Source organism: Balearica regulorum, chromosome 2 (genome assembly GCF_011004875.1).
Source record: "Balearica regulorum gibbericeps isolate bBalReg1 chromosome 2, bBalReg1.pri, whole genome shotgun sequence".
NCBI classification, from domain to species: Eukaryota; Metazoa; Chordata; class Aves; order Gruiformes; family Gruidae; genus Balearica; species Balearica regulorum.
In genome coordinates this window covers 53,941,440-53,964,418 of record NC_046185.1, presented here as the reverse complement: position 1 = coordinate 53,964,418, position 22,979 = coordinate 53,941,440, and the positions used below count along the sequence as shown (strand labels likewise).

Here is a 22,979-nt window from a genome sequence, read left to right as displayed (position 1 = left end):
TGTCAGTTTAACAACTGAAAGAGACCGCATTTATGCTTCACACGGCATTTGAAACTCATTGTCTCTCAGGCTTTCGGAGGACCACCCTCTCGGAGTCACCAGAGAGGTCTGCTCCATACCCAGCCTTGCTGCAGACTGGGGACGTGACCTGCGTCCACCGCTTCATCTCTTTGCTCTCGGTTCTTTGGCTGAGGAAGGGAAGAAGTGTCAGGGACCCCTGGGGGGTACCCCACGGCTACAGGCCAGGACCCCCTAACCAGGGCCCATCCCACCACCCCAGCCAGGAGCAGGGCAGCTGGGGGGCACTGGGGCAGCCCCAGCCCCGGGCATTGGGCACCTCCCTGGAGACGGGGATGGGACATCAGCTGGGTTCAGGAGCAAAATCTAGATTTTTATACAGTAACTGTTCTGGTTTTACTGTTACAACATTGCAGTTTTCTAAGAAAGATGCGGGCACTTATGAAGTCATACTGAAGGACGACAGAGGAAAGGACTCCAGTGAGCTAAAGCTTAAGGACACAGGTCAGAGCCACTTTCTGCATGCTGTCAGCTACACCGGCTGACAGCCTGACTGCTCGCCTGCAAGCGGGTTCAGGCTAATACAGGCAACTGCATGTGTCACCTTGCTGTGGTTTTGTTTCTCCTGTGTGTAAGATCATCTCATGAGAAAAAGTGAGATTTTTCAGTTCAACTAATATTTGAATACAGCTTATTGCATCTGGATTCTGTATAATTTTGTGAGAATATGATGACTAATGCTAAGCAAAATGATAACAGGTTTCCTCAGGGGGCCATCATTAGTGTAAGTCTGCAAGTATAGAAAGAAATTATAGAACTAGATTATTTTAGAAGATTTCATGTTTTTATTATGTTTTGCCATCATTTATTTAGGGGCCTTTCCACTCATTGTGATTACTATATTTTTAAAATTTCACTTATGTTTCCAAGCAAGGGGAGAACAACCCTATCCATCAGAAAGTATATAGATGGGTTAGCATTCCAACTGAATAGTGTTATTTACAAGAAAAAAACCCACAATATAGTTTTCTCTAGCTGCAGCAGTATTCATCAAGGCTGCTGTCAAATAAAGTCTGGTAATTGTGGAATAACAAGCTATATTTCTGAATTACTTAGATTTCTAATATGCTTTATAAAGTAGGTCTGATTTCTTTTCCAAACCTACTGGGGAGAATATTTCAGAGCCAGTACTTGCCCTATTATTGACTGTGCTTGAGCTGCAGACACAAAGTCTTAGTCTCTGGATTTTCTTTCCACAGCTTTTGCAGATCTGATGAATGAAGTATGCAGAAGGATTGGTAAGCACTTAATTCTCTTTTCAAATGAATGACTCATTGTGACACTCAATGAATGGCTGCATGGCTGCATAAAACCATGTGCTCTTCTTTCAGCTTTATCTGCGACAGACCTGAAAATCCAGAGCACAGCTGAGGGTATCAGACTGTACTCCTATGTTACTTATTATGTGGAAGATCTAAGAGTAGGCTGGGTGCACAAGTAAGTATGCAAAAACTTTGAAAAAGTCAGTGCAATTTTGTTTTTCTAGACTTTGGAAGAACCTGGATATATGAGAGAGATGAAATCCAGGTTTCTTCTCATTTCTCATGAGTCCTCCTCTCATATGAGTTAGTTTCAGTGAATTACACCCGTGTGAAAACAGTATGAGAATCAGGTGGTGGTGGTGCTGGCCTCTCCTGTCGTTTCCCTCCTGAGGCAGATAGTCCCACGCCATGGGATACTGTCAGGGCCGTGCTGCTTCAGAGCACTTCCCACCTCCTGGACAGGAGCTGCATCTCTCCCTGGATCAGTTTTAAGGAGTGATGCAAATATAACCTGGAAGATTGACAAGCCTTAAAAGAGGCGAGTACGAGTTCAGAGATACCTAGCCTGGAGTTCTGCCTGTCTGGAAGCCACAGTTCACAGGAACTGGGACAGACACATCCTCTTAACGCGCGGATTCATGTTTAAGAGACAAAGCAAGTTTCAGCATGTGCCTGGGGGAGTAAAATCCAGACAGCCCTTCCTGTGAGCACTACAAACCTAACCAAGACAGACAGAAGAACTGAGATTTATAAAAAGAATTTGAATGCCCAGCTCCCCATAAAATTAATGGGAGTTGCATATCCAAATCCACGAGACAGCTTTGAATTCTCAGCCAGCGCAAACAGCATGCGCTGGAAAACCCAGAGTAGTAAACAACTTAGATTTGATTTAATAGTAATAGATCTGAATTCTTGCTGCTTCACTTCCTGTGGACATGGTAGTAGTTAGTCTTTAGGATGGAATCTGAATTACTGATCTCTCAGTAAAACTCATGTAAATGAGGCACAGAATACCCAGGATGTGCTGTAGCAGTCTGGCTCTAATTATTGACACTGATGCTAACCAGTAACGCTGTCAGAGAAATGAAAGCAGTTCGAGGTTTTCCTGTTTCTTGGCACTCATTTTGCCCTGGTATCACCAGGAGTCCTAAGCATTTCAAAACTGGAAGTGAATACGAAGTATTCTGGATTTCTTTTTTTTCTCTGTGGAAGAAGATATACTTATGTCAAAGTATGTTCAACTGTAAATGCCAAAGCGTAGCAGAGCATCAGAAAACATTCCAAGCAGGCAAACACCATTTGTGACAAAAGTGGGGCGGGGCGGGGGGAGGGTTGTAGGTGCAGTCCTATATAGTTTTCTTTTGCCCAAGCAGAAATAAACTTATGCTAAGAAGAGAACATGAACATTTGCGGATGCATGGATTACCCTTCAGAGATGTGGGTTTTAAATTTGTATAACTCTTCTGCCCCCAGAATTTGTATAACTCTTCTATGGTTCAGGTCATAGAGTAAGATGTTTACACCATGACATCCTACTGCAAGCTTTGAGGAGATCTAGACCTTGAACAGGGAAAGACTGCCGTGTCAATTCTGCCCCATTGGCCCACAGCTTTAGCAAGAATTTGACTTCAAAAGTTTCAATATGGTGGCATACCATAGCACCTTGGAAATAATTTAGTAACTGCAGATGTACTCAGTGAGTCACCATGAGCAAATCCCATTTATACTCCAGTAAAACGAAAGGGTAACATTGTTGTGCGTTTTTTCAGCGATACCCAGATTAGGTTTACAGACCGAGTGAAGACTGGTGTCACCGGGGAGCAGATCTGGTTGCAGATCAACGAGCCAACTCCACAGGACAAAGGCAAATACACAATGGAACTCTTTGATGGTAAAACAGCACACAAAAAGACAGTGGATCTTTCCGGACAAGGTAGGCCGTTCCCTCTGCTAACATCATCTGTATGTGGGCATTACACTGCGGCTGGGCAGGAGCATCTATACCAGGATCTTGCTACAGACCTGCTACTTTTTGGGTTGCATGTCTCTGTGCATACCCAGCAGCCTGGCAGTGTTTGTGGGGACAGAGCAGTTTCTTTTCCCCAACCTGTGCTCTCAGGTCATAAATTGCGAACGGCCTTTTCCTATTCCAAATACACACTTGCAGTTTGCCTACTGAGCCATCAGCCCAGTTCCTGAGCTATCATACGAACCCCCTTGTGTTGCTGGCATTGATTGACAGTTTTAAATACAAGCTGTAGTACTGAGTGCCTTCTGTATCTCTCCCTTCCAAGTAATATTTGGAGGAGGAAGTGAGGGACAAGTTTGTTCTGTTACTTTCCTACTGCATTTCTTTGATGGATATAATAGGGCTCCTTATTCTTCAGAGATGTCAAGACTGGTCCCTTTCATCAGCATGATGAAGGACTGTTAGGGGAACAGCTAAAATTATTTGGACTGACTGTTGGAAGCTTTTACTTTGAGAGACTTCTCAGATCCTAGGGAACAGATTAACTCCTTCCAAACTGCTGAGTTTCCATTCCCACCTGTTCCCATCCCTAAAGCTTCAGTTTGGCTCTGCAGACTCTGTGTATGGGCAATAACGTTATACTCATCTCCCTGTTGCTCCTTCTGTACTCTATCCCCACCTTCTGAGATAAGAGATTTCTTCTTCCCTTTCAAAGTGGAGAGGTTGACCTCCCACACGATGGTAGCTTAGCCTGAATTTACGAAGGAGACAGCAGTTTGCTGTTTGGTTTGTTCATGGCTATCAGTGTGATGCTTCAGAGCAGATGTGAAAAGCTCTTAGAAAAAAACAGATCTCTTGTATTTCGTAAGTTAATGGTCTCCAAAGTGGAGTGTGTGCAAGATGATCCACCGGAGTGCGGGAAGAAAATATGAGAACTTCAGTAGCACATGTATATAAGTTATAAATAAATAAACATACATATATTGGAGGTGCATGCTAAAAAAATTTGTACCGATAGAGGCGCATGATCAAAAAGGTTTGGGAGACCACTGCTGCAAGCTATGATTTAGGTGGTCTTTTGTGGGTTTCTTCCTTTGTTTCGTGAGATAATGTCAGCCTACTGCTCTCCTGCTCTTTGTCTTAAAGCCTGACTTTTATAAGAAAAAAAGTGTGTTTATGTACTCATATGTATATATAACAGGTGCCATATATAAGATGGCCTTTATTAGTTGAACCATTCAGCATTTTAGGGCTTATACAATATACATGCATCTATCCATTAATATTTATTTAACAATGTCCACATTTTACACTTATTTCTGCATTTTAAATTTAAACCTGTGATGAATTATCCCTCAACCTACCTTAAAAATCAACTTTTCTCTTTTCAAAGCATTTGATGAAGCCTTTGCCGAGTTCCAGAGATTAAAGTAAGTATTATGCCATCTAAATACAGTAATGGCAGCCATAAAATAATTACAGTATTTGTTTGGTTTGTGATGGAGCTAACTATATACTATGAAACAAATCCTAGTCCTGCAGAAGCACGTAGGAGTTTTGCATGTGACATATAACGGTTAGGTAACAAAGAAAAAGCAGTATTGCCAAACGATGAGAGAGATTTTCCTTAACGGATTAAGGGCAGTTAGAAGAATAAACTATTTTTCAATCACTGTAAGTAAACCTTAACTGAAATTAGACTTTCTTTTTTTTTTCTTTCAACTCCAGGCAAGCTGCGATTGCAGAGAAAAGTAAGTGAGCCACCTCTGACAATGATTGCAATAAACTGTTTATGAAGGTTTTCTTCCTCTCCAGGAAGGTTGTATGTTGGAAAAGAGAGGGCATGTATACATGTGTACATGCATGTGCTCATCCTAAAATGAGTTTGTCCTTACACCAAGGAGAATCAAGGAGAGTGACCTTTTAGTGATTTAACATTGATGCACATTGCAGCTAATCACACTGTAGTTATGGGTTATGTTGATTTTTCCCATCTAAGCTCCTGTTCTCATTACCAGTTAGCCTTCTTTAAAAATTAGCTGCATTGCTGAAATCTCTCATGCATGTTCTCTGCACAAAAGTCACTTTGTTTTCAAAGATGGAGGAAATCACTTGGCTAGTTTTGAACTATCTAAAATGTTAAATGACTCTGCATTACATACAGAAATGGGTAAGAAAGCAACAGAAGCTTCTGCATTGCTTAAAGACAGATCCTTAAATCTCATACTTTTGCCTGTGTGTCAATTCCAACACAGCAACTAAAACAAAAGTATGTATTAATTAAGGATCAAATCATTAGAATTCAACTTGAATTATTAAGCTTGATATTCTCCCTGTTTACAGAAAAACACATGGGAAAAAATGTAACACATCATAAAGTTCTCCCACTGCAGATGACATTCAGACCTGCATTAAAACAAGGGCAGAACTAGCATTTGAAAAGTTATTGGAGAAAAATGTGTAGAGAGATCTGAGCTAACTCCTCCTGGACGTACACTCCAGATGGAGTGAGGTTTGGAAATGTGCGGTGACCCCTACGAGTCCCAGCTGAGAGGACACGAAGGATCAGTAATAGCCCTGCCCTGGGCATTTCATTTCTAACCCTGGAGCATTCATGAGGGACTGGCACATTAAGTGACATAACACAGTCCCGATCCTCGTCTCATAAGGTCATTATCTCCGTGCTCCACAGCACATCTTTTACAGAATAGATTAGAGAGGAACGTTCTGTATAGTCATTTCCTTCCTCTGCCAGGCTCCACCAAGACTTACAATAAATAAAATCCATACTCCAGAATAAGTGCAACAAGTCTGCATGTGATCAGCTTATTTGTATTTATGTAAGATTCCTATGGGACTTTGAGCTTAAAACTAGACCAAATATCGATCTCATTTACACCCACATATGTACAAAGCGGTGGAACTTCAGTGCTGTCACTGAGACTGCCTTTGTATTTAGATCAAAACCCAATATCCACCACTTTATTAGCTGTCATTCATTTCCTTTTGGAAACACAACATTTTTAGTTTATGACACCAAAAATTTAGACTGCCAGATCTCAAAAATTCAGATTTTTTTTTTGTGCACTCAGAAGTAACACTGAATTGATAGCAAAATCTGAGGGACACAGCACATGTACTTTAATTCCCCTCTGTAAGTGATTGACACCAGCTATTAACACATCTTTTGCTGTGAAGTCAACGTTTTTTAAAGTCCAAATGGCGTGCTAAGGATGCCGAATAGTTCTCTGCTAGTGCAGATATCAGAGACAAGTTGTACATAAATAATATAATATGAAAGAATTAGAGAGGAAACAGAATCTGGGACACAGTTCATTTTGAGACACTAAAGAAAATTATGTTTCTTTATTTCCAGATCGTGCACGGGTACTTGGAGGTTTGCCCGATGTTGTCACCATCCAGGAGGGCAAGGTACAGTAAATTAACTGAAGCTTTACATAACAGCCCAACAGCTTGAATGACTTTCAATGATGGGAAAATATTCACCTTTTTTTTTAAGATTCCATCTTTAAAATCTGCTACATTATTTATTCATCCATCCATCCATCCCCTGCCTTCTGTACATAATTCAACAGTCTTGCACAGATGGGTTTATGTATTCAGGGCAGTGTCTTTTCTTAAGCATTAGATAAAAGTGAGATGACAATGTGAGTTGAGACTAAAACTCCTTATATAACCAGCTCTTTAAAAATTCATGCACAGGTTTCACAGCCAGATTTTTTTGTAACAGGGGTTCAGAGAAGTTTAATTCCTTTTTTACAAGATAGCTATTCATTCTATGTTTTTTGCAGTTAACTTCCTTGCAATGTGGCAAGGTAGTCACACCTGTCCAGGCTGGCTTTTAAATGGTTTAAAACCAGTAAACCATAACCACTCAGTTCTCGTCCAGACAAAAGAAGAAAGTCATCTCTGTTTCATCAGGGTAAACGGGAAGGAAGTCAAAAGAAGTCACTGGTGTTGCACTGGATTATATTAGCAGAGTTTAGCCGAAAGATTATTTTAAGGCACTCCCAGAGGAACATGGCTACAACGATGCTTGAGCATAGAACAGATGACCCAGAAAGTCATTTCTCAGCCTCACAACCTTTTCCCAGCACACTGCTTCTACAAGTTGCTGCTTAATAGTACTGAGACCAAGAAGCGGCTGCTCTTCGCTTCCTGCTGGTCTGCCACTAGCCAGTTCCTCTTTACAGTGTGTGCGAACATTGAAACGGGGCACCTGAATGTGACTGAAAACCTGTAACCTGACAACTACAGTAAGAAAGACAGCTGCTTGATATTTCTGTCTATACCTGGCAGTAGGTCAGCTGGGTTGAAAGTATTTGATTAAAAGCTGAGCCAAAGTGCTAAGAATCTAAAATCTTGGTCTGAATCGCTTGAAAATGTGAGATATAACATAGCCAACAGATAGTGGGCTGCAGCACTTCTGGGAAAATTAAGTATCTTGGCATTACAAAATGAAATAATACTTGATTAAGCCTTTCATTAAAGGATTTAGCGGTTTGAGAAATGCTGTAGAAGTAAGAAGCACTCATATCAGCATTGCAACTGTAAGTAGAAGATAGAAAGAAACAGAATGAATTCTGCAGATTCCCAGCTAATGCAGATTCTCAGCTAATAGTGCTTGTGCTTGGAGATGAGATTCTCATACTGCTTTAGCAGGGGTTAAATTTGGGTGGTTATTATCAGTTTTAAGCTTTCTGCCAAAAGCGAGTCGATACGAAGTTGAATATGAGCTCACTAAAGCAAAATGTGTAGTGTTTATAAAAACGGAGTTTATAAAAACTGAGTTGCAAAATCTTACCCAGACACACATTGTCCTTGACAGCAAGGACATTTGTGGTGTTCGAATAAGTGACTGAAAAACTCCCAGAACTCGAGACAAATATCCTTGACCTTATGTTTCTGGATTCAGTAGGTGATCATTTTGAGAAACGGAGTAGGACAGAGAGCGATCAGGGAAAACAGTGCTTGTTTGGGTGGTGTTGGCTCATCAGTCTTTTGTTTGCATATGTGCTGGCGAGAGGGGAATGCAGTTCTCTGTTGTGTAATTCATGCAAATTGCACAATCATCAAGGAATTTGAAAAACAGTAAACGAGGTAGCAGAGGACTGGCAATTGCAAGCTTTGTTTCTGAATACAAGTGCAGCCATAACTACAGAGTTTTATGAACAGCTCGGTATCCCTACGTTGAACTTCCAAGCATATGCATATCTCAAACTTAAACTTAACACCGTGACTGTGATGCTATTTATTAGCTTTTTACATGTGAAATGAAGGATATGTGTGAGAACGAGTGAACCAGTGTTTACCCAGTGTTAATCAAACAGCGTTCCAGATGGCCTAAGAAGCTTCCACTGATAGACATAAATGCTCTTCAGCAGTGTGATATAATTGGAAAAGGCTAAGTGTCAGTTCATATTAGGGAGGAATTCGACCTGACAGAGAAAACTAGCATAAGTTTTGTGTACAGCCAGCCAAATTAACCTAAGTGGCTGCTTTAATGAAGGCCTGTAAGTAAGTAAGGGGTTTTATTTTTAAAAGGAGAGGCTTAGGATTCTGAAGAGCACTCTCAAACCTAGAAGCAACATGTTGCATCCTTCTGTTCACCAACTCCCCATTCTGCCCTTGTGCCAGGGATAGGTGCCCTCACAGGTAGGCTGGAAGAAGGGAGCAGGTTCTTCTGCTTGAGCTTCTTCAATTCACTCACTGGCACCTTAGCCCAAACCACCCACGAATGTGAGTTTGTGCTAATATGCAAGAGGAATGGCAATACTTGAAATACAATGAAACATTTCCCTCTGCCACCTGTACTCCCAGGTTTACCAGGATAAGGATTTCAGGTTGAATACAGCATTATAATCAGGGGTTTCAGTGAGTAATAAAGATACGCATGAGCAAAGACAATCTCCTACCTAAAGAACAGAAAATCTGAAACAGATAGGTGGAGTCACAGTGGGCAATCACTGCTCCTTGGCTAAGGCTCCATAATTATGGAATTACCTTCTAGAAAACCAAAGATCTCACCAGCTACATAGTGAATGATAAGATATATCTCTGCACATTAGTAGCTGGAAAATAAATGCTAAGGGTTGGGAACGTCAAGAGGGGCACCATTGTCAAACAGGAGCTAGTGATGCAAGATTAAGCAAAATGCAGCTATTTTAATGCATGATTTAGAAGAAGAAAACAGTCATCACTGCTGCTAGAATCTCTTTGAATTAGGGAGTACTGACATCACTTCAAACACCAAAGGTTTGAATGATACCACTGATAGAGCTGTCTGGCCACGGACATCAGCTCATTAGCATCTTGGAGGGGCAGCTGGGGCCACTCAGTGGTGATCTCTTGCTTGCTAGAGAATCAGAAGAAATAAAGAAATACTGAGCACTGGAAGAGACCCATATGCAATGCCTGGCCGAGGCCAAAGGCATGTTTGTATTGAGAGCGATAAGGAAGAGGGGGAAGTATAAAACCTCTTGTTTTCCCCTTGTTTTTCAAAAAGATCGATTGATATGGCCATCAAAACCACACTCATGCCAGTGGGCTACGAGAGAAGGCAGTCAACAGCCCTACGCGGTCACCAGCTGTAGGTGCTGCAGGAAATCAGATAGAGGCCATTTCCACCATGCCGTAACCACCTCTCACTTGGAATCTGCCTTTCCTTTGGTACCAAGAATTATGTGTTGTTGATGGAGGAAAGATTTCCCCCTCCCTTTTGTTCTCATTTTGGTCCTTAGGTGATGTGGGATTTATTTGATTTCTATTTTGTTATCGGAAGTACAAAAATCTTTCATTTGTATAGAGGTATCCATTTCTTCTATCTGCTAATTTCAACAGCCTTCTTGGGTGTCTCTTTTCTGTCCCGTCTTCCATCATCACACTACCACATAAGAAGCAGACAGGTGAAGGGAAGGTAGCCTGTTAAATAGATTTCTCATAGTAGATTTTTATCATGATAGCCTATAGGGCCAACAATGTGAGTGCTCTTCAGTTGTCTCTATTTTTGATGTATTTTTATCAAAAGCATTTAAAAAAAATGTAAGAGAAACTTGATTCCAGTCACGTGGAAGCTTGTCCGTTCCTTATGTATCACTTAGTCCATTCCTAATGAACCACTGAAGACCACTTTCTCTGCAGTAAAAATTCTTCAATTTCCATTGAAAAAAAAAATCTACTTTGAATATTTTTTTAAGTTCAGACCAATGTACTATTTAAGATTTAGACATAAATGGATTCCTTCCTAAAAAAAAAGTCCAGAGGAAAGCCTATGTACCACTGAAGTTTCATATGAACATTTTTCACACTTGACTCTCTATGCGATGTTCATTTTTGCAAATTCTTTTGCGAAGACTCCCATGGCACTGTGACCAGAGAAGGCGATCGTTTATATGTATCAGTATCTCCCAAACATGAATTTTTTGGCTGACAATTAAAAAAAGAGAGACCCGAACATTGTGTGCACAACAGACTCGCCAGCCTACAGAAAATATCCAACTGCCAGTGATCTTGCCAACAACTGACTCTCTGACAACGAAGATACTTCCTTCAGTCTGATGGGACTGAATTCAGCCCTTAGGAACATTACTAACATCAAAGGGAAACACTTATACAAACACCAAAGAAAGCGTAAAGCCTGTATTGATTTCAGTTAAAAATGGTTTTATAAGAGTGCGTAAAACAATTCAAGTCTGTTGGAAGAGCTGTCAGGGCATAGTTTTAAAAGATTCTAAATTAAACAAAATATTCCAGGGACATTTTGTTCTTCGTTATTTAACAAGGCAGGCACACTTTCTTTTCTTCTGTGGTAAATATATAGTGAGCTTAACATGAACAAATCCATCTGATGGTTCCTCAAATTCTCATTTCAGGTCTAACACACAAATGCAGATAATATCTAATTTTATATTAAACAATATGCATGGAGAAATCTCTACTAATGATTATGAGAGTAGAGAAGAAAGTCTATAAAATATTGAAGGGTTTTAATGGACTTTTTGAATTGACTGAGTTCCTTCTTTTCCCTTATGATACAGAAGACTGACAAAAATTATCAGTCACTGATGATGATACACATCCATTTACTAAAAACAGGAAGCTAAAGGGGAAGTGGAACATTTGGGGAGTCAGGCATCAGAAAACACAGCAAATATTTACTGACTCTTACTTATAATCCTTTTGCACTTTTTCTATAGGCACTTAATCTTTCTTGCACTGTCTGGGGAGATCCTACCCCAGAGGTCTCATGGCTGAAGAATGAAAAAACATTTGTATCAGATGCTAATTGCACCCTGAAATTTGAATCTGGAAAAAATGTCAGCTTTACCATCTCTACTGTGTCCACACTCGACTCTGGGAAATACAGCATTGTGGTGAAGAACAAGTACGGCACAGAGACCAGCGATGTCACTGTAAGTGTGTTCATACCTGAGGAAGAGAGACAGTCTGAGCAAGAGAAAAAGAAAGAAGATAAGAAAACGAAAGCGTGAATTTAAGACTAGGAAACAGAAGTATGGGGGAGATTTTGGATGATAGGCTGACATAATCTGTGTGTGTAAATGGCTTTCAGCTTTAGCAGGCAGCCTTGGATTTTTCCATTCACTTCACTTTTGCTTCTAATACACTTAATTGTGCCAGAGAAAACAGGGCCTTTCATAAATGTTTTCTTACTGCTAACGTCACAGCACCTAGTTGTAGCGTCTTCAGCCAGGCCAAATGCATGTTGGCTGTAAACACAGGTCTGCCATTTGACCCTCGTCTTCCCGGAGCATTTGACCCTACAACAAAAATGGAAAGAGTGAAAAATTGTTTCAGTGGAGGTAACTGATGAGGTAGATGGAAAGACAAAAAATTATTGAGGCATTTTTGAGCAGCAGTTTAGATTTGTTCCAACTTTGGTAAAGTAGCATAGATGGAATGTGTTAGAGAATTAAATCATGGAGAAATTAGTGCTGGTTTTTGTCTACATTAAGGCCCCTTTGTATTGCTGTGTTAATTTAGAGGCGCCTTAATATGGGTGTCATTAGCATCCATAAATATTGTTTAATCTGCCCAATTGGGGTAAAAGTACTGTAACATAAATGAAAATTAGGTTTAGGAGGCCAGAATACTAATGTGTGTGTGTGTGTGTCTGCAAAAATGTATGAACTCTCCTCTATGTTCACAAATAAACTGAATTCATTTCTTTCCTTCCATCACAAACTTGTTTCACTGTGTCTTGTTTTACTAGTCACGGCTCTGGTAGTTGTGCACGGTATCTCAGCGCCCTAATGCTTTCACCACTGTAATCAGCTCTAGCTTTTGTTTAGGTCTCTGTTAATCTTCACTTTACTGTTCACGACAAAACCCACAATGGCATCTCCTCACACCTTTCTGTCCAGACCTTCACTACTTCACATCTCAACTCAACAAGGTATTTTTGCAAATTCAGGCAGAGGAGTGGTCTCATGCGATTCCATGGACCTGCTCATGAATTTTGATTTAAGGTGTTAGGTAAGTATTTTTTTAGACTGAGACCTCAGTTATTTTCATCCAAACTTAACACTGAAGATCAGAAATAACATATTTTGTCAAGATCTTTTAAAGCTACAAAAAGAATCTTCACTGGAACACAGAAAAAAATCTGGGTTTTTTTTTTTCAGATAAAAATGTTTCAGACAAAAAAAACATTTGTCCAGATCTTTGAACACACTTATATAGATTAAAAACTCCATGTCAGCTATTTTACAACAATGTCACTGATTATTATTAGCGGAGGAAGAGCAACAGGATGTACATATATGTCCATCCTGCTGGCCATACATATGATATATACATGTGATACAATATCACATGAAGGAAGAAATTCGTCACTGTGAGGGTGGTGAGGCACTGGAACAGGCTGCCCAGAGAGGTTGTGGATGCCCCATCCCTGGAAGTGTTTAAGACCAGGTTGGATGGGGCTTTGGGCAACCTGGTCTAGTGGAGGGTGTCCCTGCCCATGGCAGGGGGGTTGGAACTAGATGGTCTTTTAAAGGTTGCTTCCAACCCAAACCATTCTATGACATATCTATGATATATCTATCTATATCTCATATATATATATATATGATAAGAAGCAGTTATTGGCCCAATAGTTAATTAGCACAGCAATCTGCCATGTTAATAATTCTTTTCATTACTAGTCTCACAACAGCACAATGCTTCACATCAAAATGTGGAGAACTAACGTATATATTTTCATTATAAGCATGATTTGTGTGCACTTTTCACCTACTTTCTCGTCATTTTTAGCTACTGCGACTGCAGAAATAGAGCTGTTTCCTAGTACGGCATTCCTGCGAGGATGTAGTATTGGCATTTCTGTGAGGATGCCACTAGTAAGTGCTGTACAGTTAATGCTCACTTAAACCCTTGCCATCGGAGGTTTACTGTCAGCTAAAGTTAAAGGTGATGTGGAAGCATGAGGGAATTCTTAATGTCTCAGGTAACAATAGATTTAACACAGTCATCAATGGTGAAAGTGGTGATTTTTGCAATTTTTTAATAGGTTTTTTAAAAAAATCAGTTTCTATAAAGGACTAATGATTATGACCTTAATCATTAAAAAGAAGTAATCCAGATTTAGATCAGATTTATGACCTACCAAAACACGTTAGCATGTGCTTAACTTTACACATGAATAGTACCACCGGATTCAAGGAACATGTTAAGTTTTTCTGGTATAAATCTTTTTTCTTCCAGAACAGATTTCACATCACAGGGATTTCTAACATGAAATTATGTAAAACTAATTTGTTTTCAGCATTTCACATAAACAGTGTATGTGTTCACATAGCCTTATCTCCTAAACCAGCTAAAACTCAAGGATCAAACTTGATGACATTACTGAAATTTTGAGGTTTAAGTGTGTAATTATGTACATTAATGAGTTAATATCTGTTACAAAAAAAGTTCAGACTAGTCACAACAGCTGTGTATCAGACAAAGTAAAACAGCTTAATTTTTAAATTTCAAAATATAATGATGAGAATATCTGTAATTTGAGATACAGCAATGTTTCTGAGTTTAAAGAACTAATGTCAAATTATTTGATAATTTCGCTTAGTATGACATGAAGCCAGTTCAAGGGTGATAAGCAGGTCACTCCCTCTCGGTTCCAGGACATACAACTTAAAAGCAACAGTGTCACATCTCTCTTCCATCCTCTAGAGTGCAAACAAGAATATGACTTTCTCTTCACGATCCCTGACAACTGATGTTTATTGCTTGGCATTAGTATATTTTACTAATGATTGTATTTTGGCAGCAGTTTATTTCTACTACTTTATCTTCAGAAATCTGCCTCCCTCCTTTTGGCAGAACTGCGAGGGAATACAAGTGGGCCATCTCACAGATAACAGCCTGGATTCCACTTCTCTTTGCTTCAGAAGATGTATGCATCCCTGAAAGTTAGATTAATAGCTGCTTCTAAACATATTGCTGCCAGGGACTCGGTTATGGTGGTTTCAAACAGAATTTGTGATGCAACTACATTTCTCGCTTGTGCACTTTTTGTTCTTGCTTTGCTTCAGGTGATTGTGATTTCTGTGTCAGGACAGACTGACACAGTCCAAGGACATGATCAAAATAATATAAGTGTATCTAAAAAGAAAAAAACAATGACGGCAAACAAACGGAAGGAAGGGGAAAAGAAAGGTAAGAGCACTTTCACCTTTATGGCCTTCTACTCCAATGAAAAAATTGTTAAACATTGTGCAGTTAATAGTCCGTGCCGATCAATATTTCTCATGTCCCAAACAATCAAATTTACAGTATGTATGCTCTTAATTGACATCAAAGGCAAAGTATGAATTGCCAGGATAAACCTCAGTGAAAAAGATTTAAATTAACACTTTTAAATCATCATTGCACTGGGCTGTGAGTACTCACCTGGGCTCACCTGGCTGATGGAAGTCTTTTAAGCCATAATAATTCCTGAATGTGGAAGAAAGACCTCCTAAGCCTGTATATATGCACAGATTGAATTATTTTCCAAAGTGAGAGTCATTTCAGCAGCTAGACATTTGACACTTACCAAAACCCAAAGGCCTTAAAGGGGCCCTAAATGCTGAAATGTTTTAGAAAACCCTGATTGTATAGCCACAATTTGAGATCAATCAATTACTTCTCTTAGTATTATGTCCATATTGAATGGTGAAGTTGGGATTATAAGTGATCATTTTTCTGTCCAATTTAGAGAAAGACTGAAAAATGAAAAGCTCTCTGGTGATTCAGCATTCTTGTATATTACAGATTTTTACTGTTCTTTTAGACTCTTACTATATAATTGCTATTTGGAGGTTGATTTATTTTTCACAATTACAACTCCCTCATGTAGAGCATTTTAGCTCCAAATAAGGCTTAAATTCCAACATTATCAGAACATCTGCTTTACATATTTTTCCTAAGTATTTTTTCTTTATATACAAGGTGTGTACATGTTATATCATTGCTGACAGAACATTTTATACTCTTATTCCCCTCCCCTTTCTGCTCTTAAGGCAAGAACAAATACTTACTGCATTTCTTTTCTCTCTTGCCTTACTGATATGGGTAACATAGACATTTCTAAGCAGTCCTGTAAATGAGATGACTTACATGAGAAACAATTATTCACATCTGTAAATGTTTTGCAGGTTCTAGCCCTTAATCTTTTTAATTAGAGACCATAAAGACTTGGGCTTGCTTTTGGTTCTGTAAAAAGCAGGAATGTTATTTGTGATTTTGAATCTCTCTATATGGGTACAGGAAAAGAACATGGTAAGGTCATAACCAATGTGAAAGCAAAATATTACTCTACATACCTTTGGTTGCTGAGCATAGTAAATATAAGACAAATTTTACTACTTCTCCTAAATCAGATTTTATTAAGCCACATGTAGAAGAAATTATTGCTACAGAAGAGGCACCTGATCCAAATGAAATCCCCCCTGTGGAAACAGAAAAGGATACAAAAAGCAACCAGCGAGCAGCAAAGACGACTGATGGAAAGGTAGCAGTAGCAGAAATGGTTCCTCAGCCCACAGAAAGCTTGGATAGGCAGGGAAAGAAACCCCTGGGAAAAAGCCTTGAGTAAAACCCACTGTTCTTGAAGGAAGAATGTGATCTTGTCATGATCTGGATAATAAGTTCAAGCTGAGATTTCATGGATTGTAGACTAGGCATAATATTTTAATGCAAAAGTTTGTTAGTGTGTTTTTTTTATAACATTTGTAGTACTTCATAACTTTCAATGCATAGTAGACGGGCGCTTATGTACTCAGTACCAGATTAGTTGCACTGCAGTCATTTCTAAGTATCTTAATAATGATCCATGTACCGGCGAGGTGATTTTAATTACTAAAAAATGTCCGTGATAAGCAGAGGTTATTAGAGCGAATCCTGTCCAGAACTGACATATTTACTACTCTGTAAAAGAATGTTGGTATCAGTATATGCGGCTCTGTTACTGGATATTTGTAGGCCATCACAGCTTGAGGCTTACCCCACTTACTTTCTCAAGGAAACCATACATACTGTCCTCTTAATGCCACGTGGGCTGTACTTTTCACCAGGACCAATTTGGCCACAGGGGAAGAGCTCCAGAAACAGAACCATCTCCAATGGATGCAGAGGGGGCATAAGTAGGTTTTCTTTTGAGTCAAGTTTCTGTCATGCATACCTGTTTCATCAGATGGATCAGGATGACATCTGGCCATTTCTTATCACTGAGACACACATGACTGCCCTTCAGTGCTCTCCACTTCCTTAATTCCCTCCTGGCCTTGGTGAGGTACTACGGATATGGCATTAACCTATGAAGTAGCAACTACCCCACATGCTCATTTCTCTCCACCCTTTTTTGCTACAGTAATCATATTTCTGCTTCCAAGACCCGCTAAACCCACTGTCCTCCTTCCCCTCAGTGACTCACCCCAACACTTTCCCTTCTTCCCCTCACTAGATCAGACCCACAGGTTTCTTGTAAGAGAGTGTAGCTTCATGTTCCATGTAACTGAGGGATAAATTTAAACCAAGAATCTCTGCTTTAAATCATTACTGTGCTCACTCACATTCATTACTGTGTTCATTCACATGTTTATGTACTGAGGATATAAGAAAATATGACTTGTTTGTGGATGCTTAGATACATTCAAAGAAGCAGAGTTCAAGCTGAAAAACAAACCAATAAAAATAAAGGTTAGAATTTATTTTGTTAATATGCAAGCTGAGTTCAACTTTTAAGTGACCAGAAATTATTAAACACAAGAAATAAAAATAAGATATTTTAATTACTAGAAAAATACTTTAAGTGATTTCAAGTCTTAGAAGGCTCAATCATATTCTATTGGTTTTTTTCCAGATGGATTATTGATGAAAGATTACTGAACTCTGCCGATATTTCTAGGGTGTTAGATCTATGACAAATGCGGAAATACTGAAAAAACAAGAAATATCTGTTTCTAATCCACCTTTATAGAATTGTTAGCATGAGAAAACAAAGAATCTTATTAGCATTTAAATGTGTAACACCTGAGACACTGATATCTCTGATGGAAAGAAATCCATTTCCTTCCAGTAGAAATCCAACAGGAGTCTATTCAACTCTCTTTAAAACCAACAGAAAGATTCCTGCTGGATGAAATACTAGATAGCGTGCTCATATGGATGCAATTAGAGTAATAACATTTCTGTAAACAAGGTAAAGGATTTAAATAGTTTGGATGGTCCATGCTGAGTGATAGAAAGATGTAGGATGCAATAGAGAAAAAAATTATGCAAATCAAAATATTGACCGCTACACAAAAAAGTAGTGGGAGAAAGAAAATACAGACTGAACTACAACTAAAATCATCCTACTAGACTTAGGTACTGTTGGACACATAGAGCTTGATTCAGTTCTACATTACATCTTGTTCTACACCTCTGCATTATAGTTGAAATTAGTAGAAAACCAGAGGAGTAGCCCAGCAGCGAACGACGCAAGCGTAGGTCCCATACAGAAACGCAGTAAGGAGCATTTCCAAGGCAGGAGACTTTTTAAATGAGAACCTTAATGGATGTAGGTTCTCAAGCAACTGTTACAGAAAATGATATCTACAGACGTGCGATTACATCACTCTGCCAGAGAGTTACAGAGTCTGGCCTTTCAAAATGTTACAAAGCCACCAGTTGTTTCACAAACTCTTCTTTGCCGTGGCAATTATTTCAACCTGCCTTACCTCTCTAAAAATCCATCACCTCTTACAGCTCCTTTGGGTTGGGAGCCATTCTCCCACAGACACCAAGGGCAGTCTGTAAGTTACATACAGAACAGATTGTACCCCTGAGAGCCTCATCCAATTCCTGCAACATGCCACAGCGGTCTTTTCATCAATTTTAACAGAAAACAAGCCAGATCTTGGAAGAACATTCTAAAAATGTCCCAAACCACAGATAACTTTACCTCACCGTGAAGTCAATGGCAGATCTCTTTTATGTCATTGTAGCAGAATCAGGTCTTAGCTTTTTGCTGAAAGAAAAATCGGTATTTTCCTGATATTTCAATTAAAACCTACTGGATTTTTTTTTTTTAATTTAAACTGAAATGCACCAGTGTTTGAGGGAGTTTTTAGTTAAATTTGGGTGGTTCCTCAAAAGCTGGAAATGCAGTCACATTAGTATTGTTCTACTGGAAACTATAAGAAGCATAGTGTTGTTATGGGTGGTAAATGAAATACACAAATAAATGTATCAAAGATTAAAAAATCTCAACTTTTTTATTTTTTATTTTGATTATTTAAGCTGTAATTGTTCACAAATGCATAACAAAATGTTCAAAATTAACAGAATTGCTGAGTATATTAAAGTTCATTGTTACCATGTTTGAATAATTTTTCTTACAATTTAAATGTGTAATTTACATTGTTCTCTATGATAACTATGAAAAATTGTTTCAGTCTCTGCCCATTACATGACAGAATGCAAATTATTTCTGAAGCAACAGAATATCCTATCAAACACACAGAACCATTCGACTACATTTAAAATCAGACACTGGTTGCAATGTTTATCTGAAGTACTACTCGTGGATAACATCTTCTTTCTCACCTACATATTCTATTCCAGCATGCATTACTCTTTATATTCAAATGTATAACTCTATTATAAATTCATATTCTTGTGTTACAACAACTGTATTTAACAGTGTGGGAAAGTGTTGCATTAAACCATATTATCTAATCACCATCCAAAATTACAAAGGGCGATTTCTGAAGATGAAAGATGTGAAAAATAGGCTTTGCCTTCCACTGTAGTAAAGGCATTGTGATTCCAGGTGTCCTTGTGTTCTTCTGAGAATTAGTTCTGGATTTGTTAGCCAATTATTGAGGAGAACCTGTCTGTGGTTGGAGTCTGATAAACCCTAATTTGATAACATATAAAGCCATAATCTTTGAAGCAGCTAGTTGCAAAGTGAGATCACCCTTAAACTAGCGTAGGGTGGATCTCTGCTCTGTCCTTGAACAGTAACTATAAGGTGAATGCATGAACAATATTTAAGCTGCACTTGTACTGACCAGACAGCTGAAACAAATCTTTCCACACAAGTTTTCTTGTGTTGTTGAAAGGATAGTAAGTTGTAAGAACTGAAGTAAAATGTTGGCCAGGGAAAAGAGCAACAAAAGCTGTTATGAGAAAAATGTTAGAGAAAATGCTTTGTTCCATGAGGGCTTCTGGAGATGAAGGCACTGTGAGAGAGACAGTGAGGGGATGAGACCAATAGCAAAGAGAGGGAGGAAGGCACCAGATTTGGCTGCAATCTTCTGCTGACTTTTCCCCTTGTCTCACTTCCTATTTCATTGTGTGAAATGTCTTTCTTGTAATCTTTCTCCTTCTGCACATTTTCAAACACACCACCTTTCGTTCTCTCTTTCCCCATCTTGCATCTTCTACCATCCATCCCAGTTGATACAGTCATTTCCATTTACTGTTTCATTACTCACACAAGCAGTGGCAGAATAAAACCTCCTACTTTATTAGCCCGTGATTTTGGGAAGGGTAAGGAACCTCTTAACAAGAGGCCTGAAACCCTATCATATCTATTATCAGAAGATGGTTTGTGAAACACCTGCTAATGATTGACAAAGAATGGAGAAATATTGCTCACGTGAGACTTGATCTGAGTGTGCTGACTTTTAACCAAACATCCTAAACCTACAAACAAGTCTATCAACTACAGTGGGACTATTGGTGTGCTTAAATATTTTGGGGGCTCAGAGTACAGTTCTGTACAGCCCTGAATTCTTGCTATTAAATTTCCTTTTTTTTTCCCCCAACTGCTGAATGGGATTAAAAAGATAAACTAAACTAAAATGTTATATCCTGTCATAATGTCATTCTGATCTCAGAGAAGTTATTGTAACACTCCTGAGAGGACATGTGCTAGTCACGACTAAGATGCAGGGATAAGGAGTCTCTCAGGTGAACTAGGGGTAAGATATAACAGATAGAGTCTAAACAAAAATTTAAAAAAAAACACCAAAACCCGAAAAAGTTTAAGGATATTCTGACTGCTGTAATATGAGCAGGGGTGATGGTGGCTATGGAATAAACGACTGCTCCAAACAGTGGTTTCTGGGTGTTGTATGCATAGAAACAGGCTAAATGACATAACACTATCTCATCACTGATCTCAGCTATTTTTGCCTTATACGGCCAAAGACCTTTTTTAAAAAAAACCCCTGCTGTTAACAACTAAGCAAAAGGCCATTTTTTCTTTCATCTACAAATGTCAGCAACATGTTGAGCACTCAGGGACCAATGCAAGCTGGGGGTTGGTGCTACAACCCTACACCTATAGCTCTCTACTATCTGCAGAACCACAAATTTTCTGAGACTTCACCAAAGCCATGCCTAGCACCCTATATCCTTGCAGACCTGTGATTTACCCCTGGCACTCTGTATCCTAACCTGCTAGAGACCCTTCATCCTTCCTTGCCTAGCCCTAAGCAGGCTACCTCTTTTACACACTATTGCTAGTGGCAATATGATCTGGCAGTTGAACAGCCGGAGAGCACCAATTTACATATGGCAGTAGGTAACACGCTTTCAAATTATTTCCCCTCCACCAAAAAAAAGAAAAAAAAGAAAAAAAAAAAAAGTCAGAAGTTGCTCTCATCACCCCCTCCCCTCTCCCTGATGCGGAAAAGAATAGTGACATTTGTGGTGAAATGGCAAAATGAACGTAAATGAGGTGGCATTCCTGTGGCCTGGAGGCCCTGGTTTAACTACCAGTGAGATGTGGTTCAACAATGACCGCAGATCACGCATACATTTAGGGAGATCCTATCTACACCACGACGTGTGCAACTCCACGCAATCAGAGTGGAAACAAATCTCACTTGATACAGCTGCAGAAAATGCAAGCTGTTTTTACAGCTTGATTGTAATCTTCTACGTGTAAGTGCAAAAGAGTAGAGAATACAAAAGGGAAATACTGCAGGCTGTCTGCTTCTGTAGCCTTCTGATTGTCTGGAGATGATAATTTTGGAATGGAAAAGGTTGTGTTTTCAAATACATGCTCTTTAATCAGAAGCCCCTATTCCAGGTCTGAAATAGAAAAGTGTGACATCAATTTGTTACGCTTTTTCAAGTAAAGATTTTTCTGCCACCCAAGAAGCTAGCCTGCTTTTGGATTAGGCTTAATTTTCTAATAGGATCTAGCTTAAAATTGATATTTGAGGACATATGATAGGTTTAGCCCCTACCTCTTATCTCCCTGTGAACAGAACCATCTGGTATTGGAAAGGAGAATCCCCTCAACTTAAAAAAAAATCACTTGCTGCAATGACCAGCAAAGTTAAGATGACGGGAACACAAAAATACTCTGTTCGAGCAACGACTGATGTGGTTACCCTCACAAACTAAGGAACTAAGATGCCAAATAAGGAACCTGGTAAAGAAGGGAAATGATCTATTAGCTGACAGACAGACTGCATGTTTGTGATCTATGTTATGCTAATGTGGCTAGGTAATTATTATTACATTATATTCAAATGGCATGCCTCTTCAGAAAACTGCTGCAGCTAACATGGTTGCACTAAAGGGTGGAAAATTGCTCCATTAGTCTGTGTTGCATCCATGTACCCCAAGTCCTAGAAAGCGTTCCAACATTGACTCCAAATTTCTGACACAACAACATCATCATCAAAATGGGCAGACATGATATGTATAATACAGTCACTCTATCAGTGTAATTCTGTGTTTGTGTTGTCTTCTGTGAACTGCTTTCCTGAAAAAGCCAACCCGCACGTTATGCAGGGATAGATTTTTTTTTAGTTTTGTGCTCAAAGGGATTTAAATATATTATTTGCAAATAAGCAAACTCACTGGCTATAATCTTTTAGGCAGATTGTACCAGGAGGTACAGATTAATAAACAGATCTTCTTATCTGTTTGTAGGACTGGTACAAAAGATTGTCAAGAATCTGTTTAGAGATATATAGATGATATATCACAGTAAGCTTTGCCTATATGCCACTTTGCATGCTAGCATGTCTTTTTGTCAGTTGCATCAATATGGTTAACTAGCCTGTTTTCTTATGTGACAATTATATAAAACCTACGTGACAGCCCAAAATGGTTCTACCAACAAGTGGGGCAAAGCTGGC

General features: G+C 39.1%; 1 protein-coding gene across 7 annotated transcripts in view; it reads left to right on the top strand.

Moving 5' to 3' along the window:
* Nucleotides 1–19,191, top strand: part of MYOM1 (myomesin 1) — a 79,816-nt gene extending 60,625 nt beyond the window's left edge. For 5 of the 7 annotated variants that reach the window (XM_075744315.1, XM_075744316.1, XM_075744312.1 and 2 more), the window contains 10 exons: nt 435–522; nt 1,278–1,316; nt 1,410–1,515; nt 3,110–3,273; nt 4,703–4,739; nt 5,038–5,060; nt 6,686–6,741; nt 11,526–11,741; nt 14,883–15,006; nt 16,212–19,191. In XM_075744315.1, the coding sequence (XP_075600430.1) occupies nt 435–522; nt 1,278–1,316; nt 1,410–1,515; nt 3,110–3,273; nt 4,703–4,739; nt 5,038–5,060; nt 6,686–6,741; nt 11,526–11,741; nt 14,883–15,006; nt 16,212–16,426 (1,068 nt within the window). In that variant the 3' untranslated portion in view covers nt 16,427–19,191. Of the gene's footprint in view, nt 1–434; nt 523–1,277; nt 1,317–1,409; nt 1,516–3,109; nt 3,274–4,702; nt 4,740–5,037; nt 5,061–6,685; nt 6,742–11,525; nt 12,532–14,882; nt 15,007–16,211 lie in introns of those variants that run through there. The other 2 variants (XM_075744319.1, XM_075744314.1) reach the window with 1 other exon arrangement.
* The last annotated feature ends 3,788 nt before the right edge of the window (nt 19,192–22,979 follow it).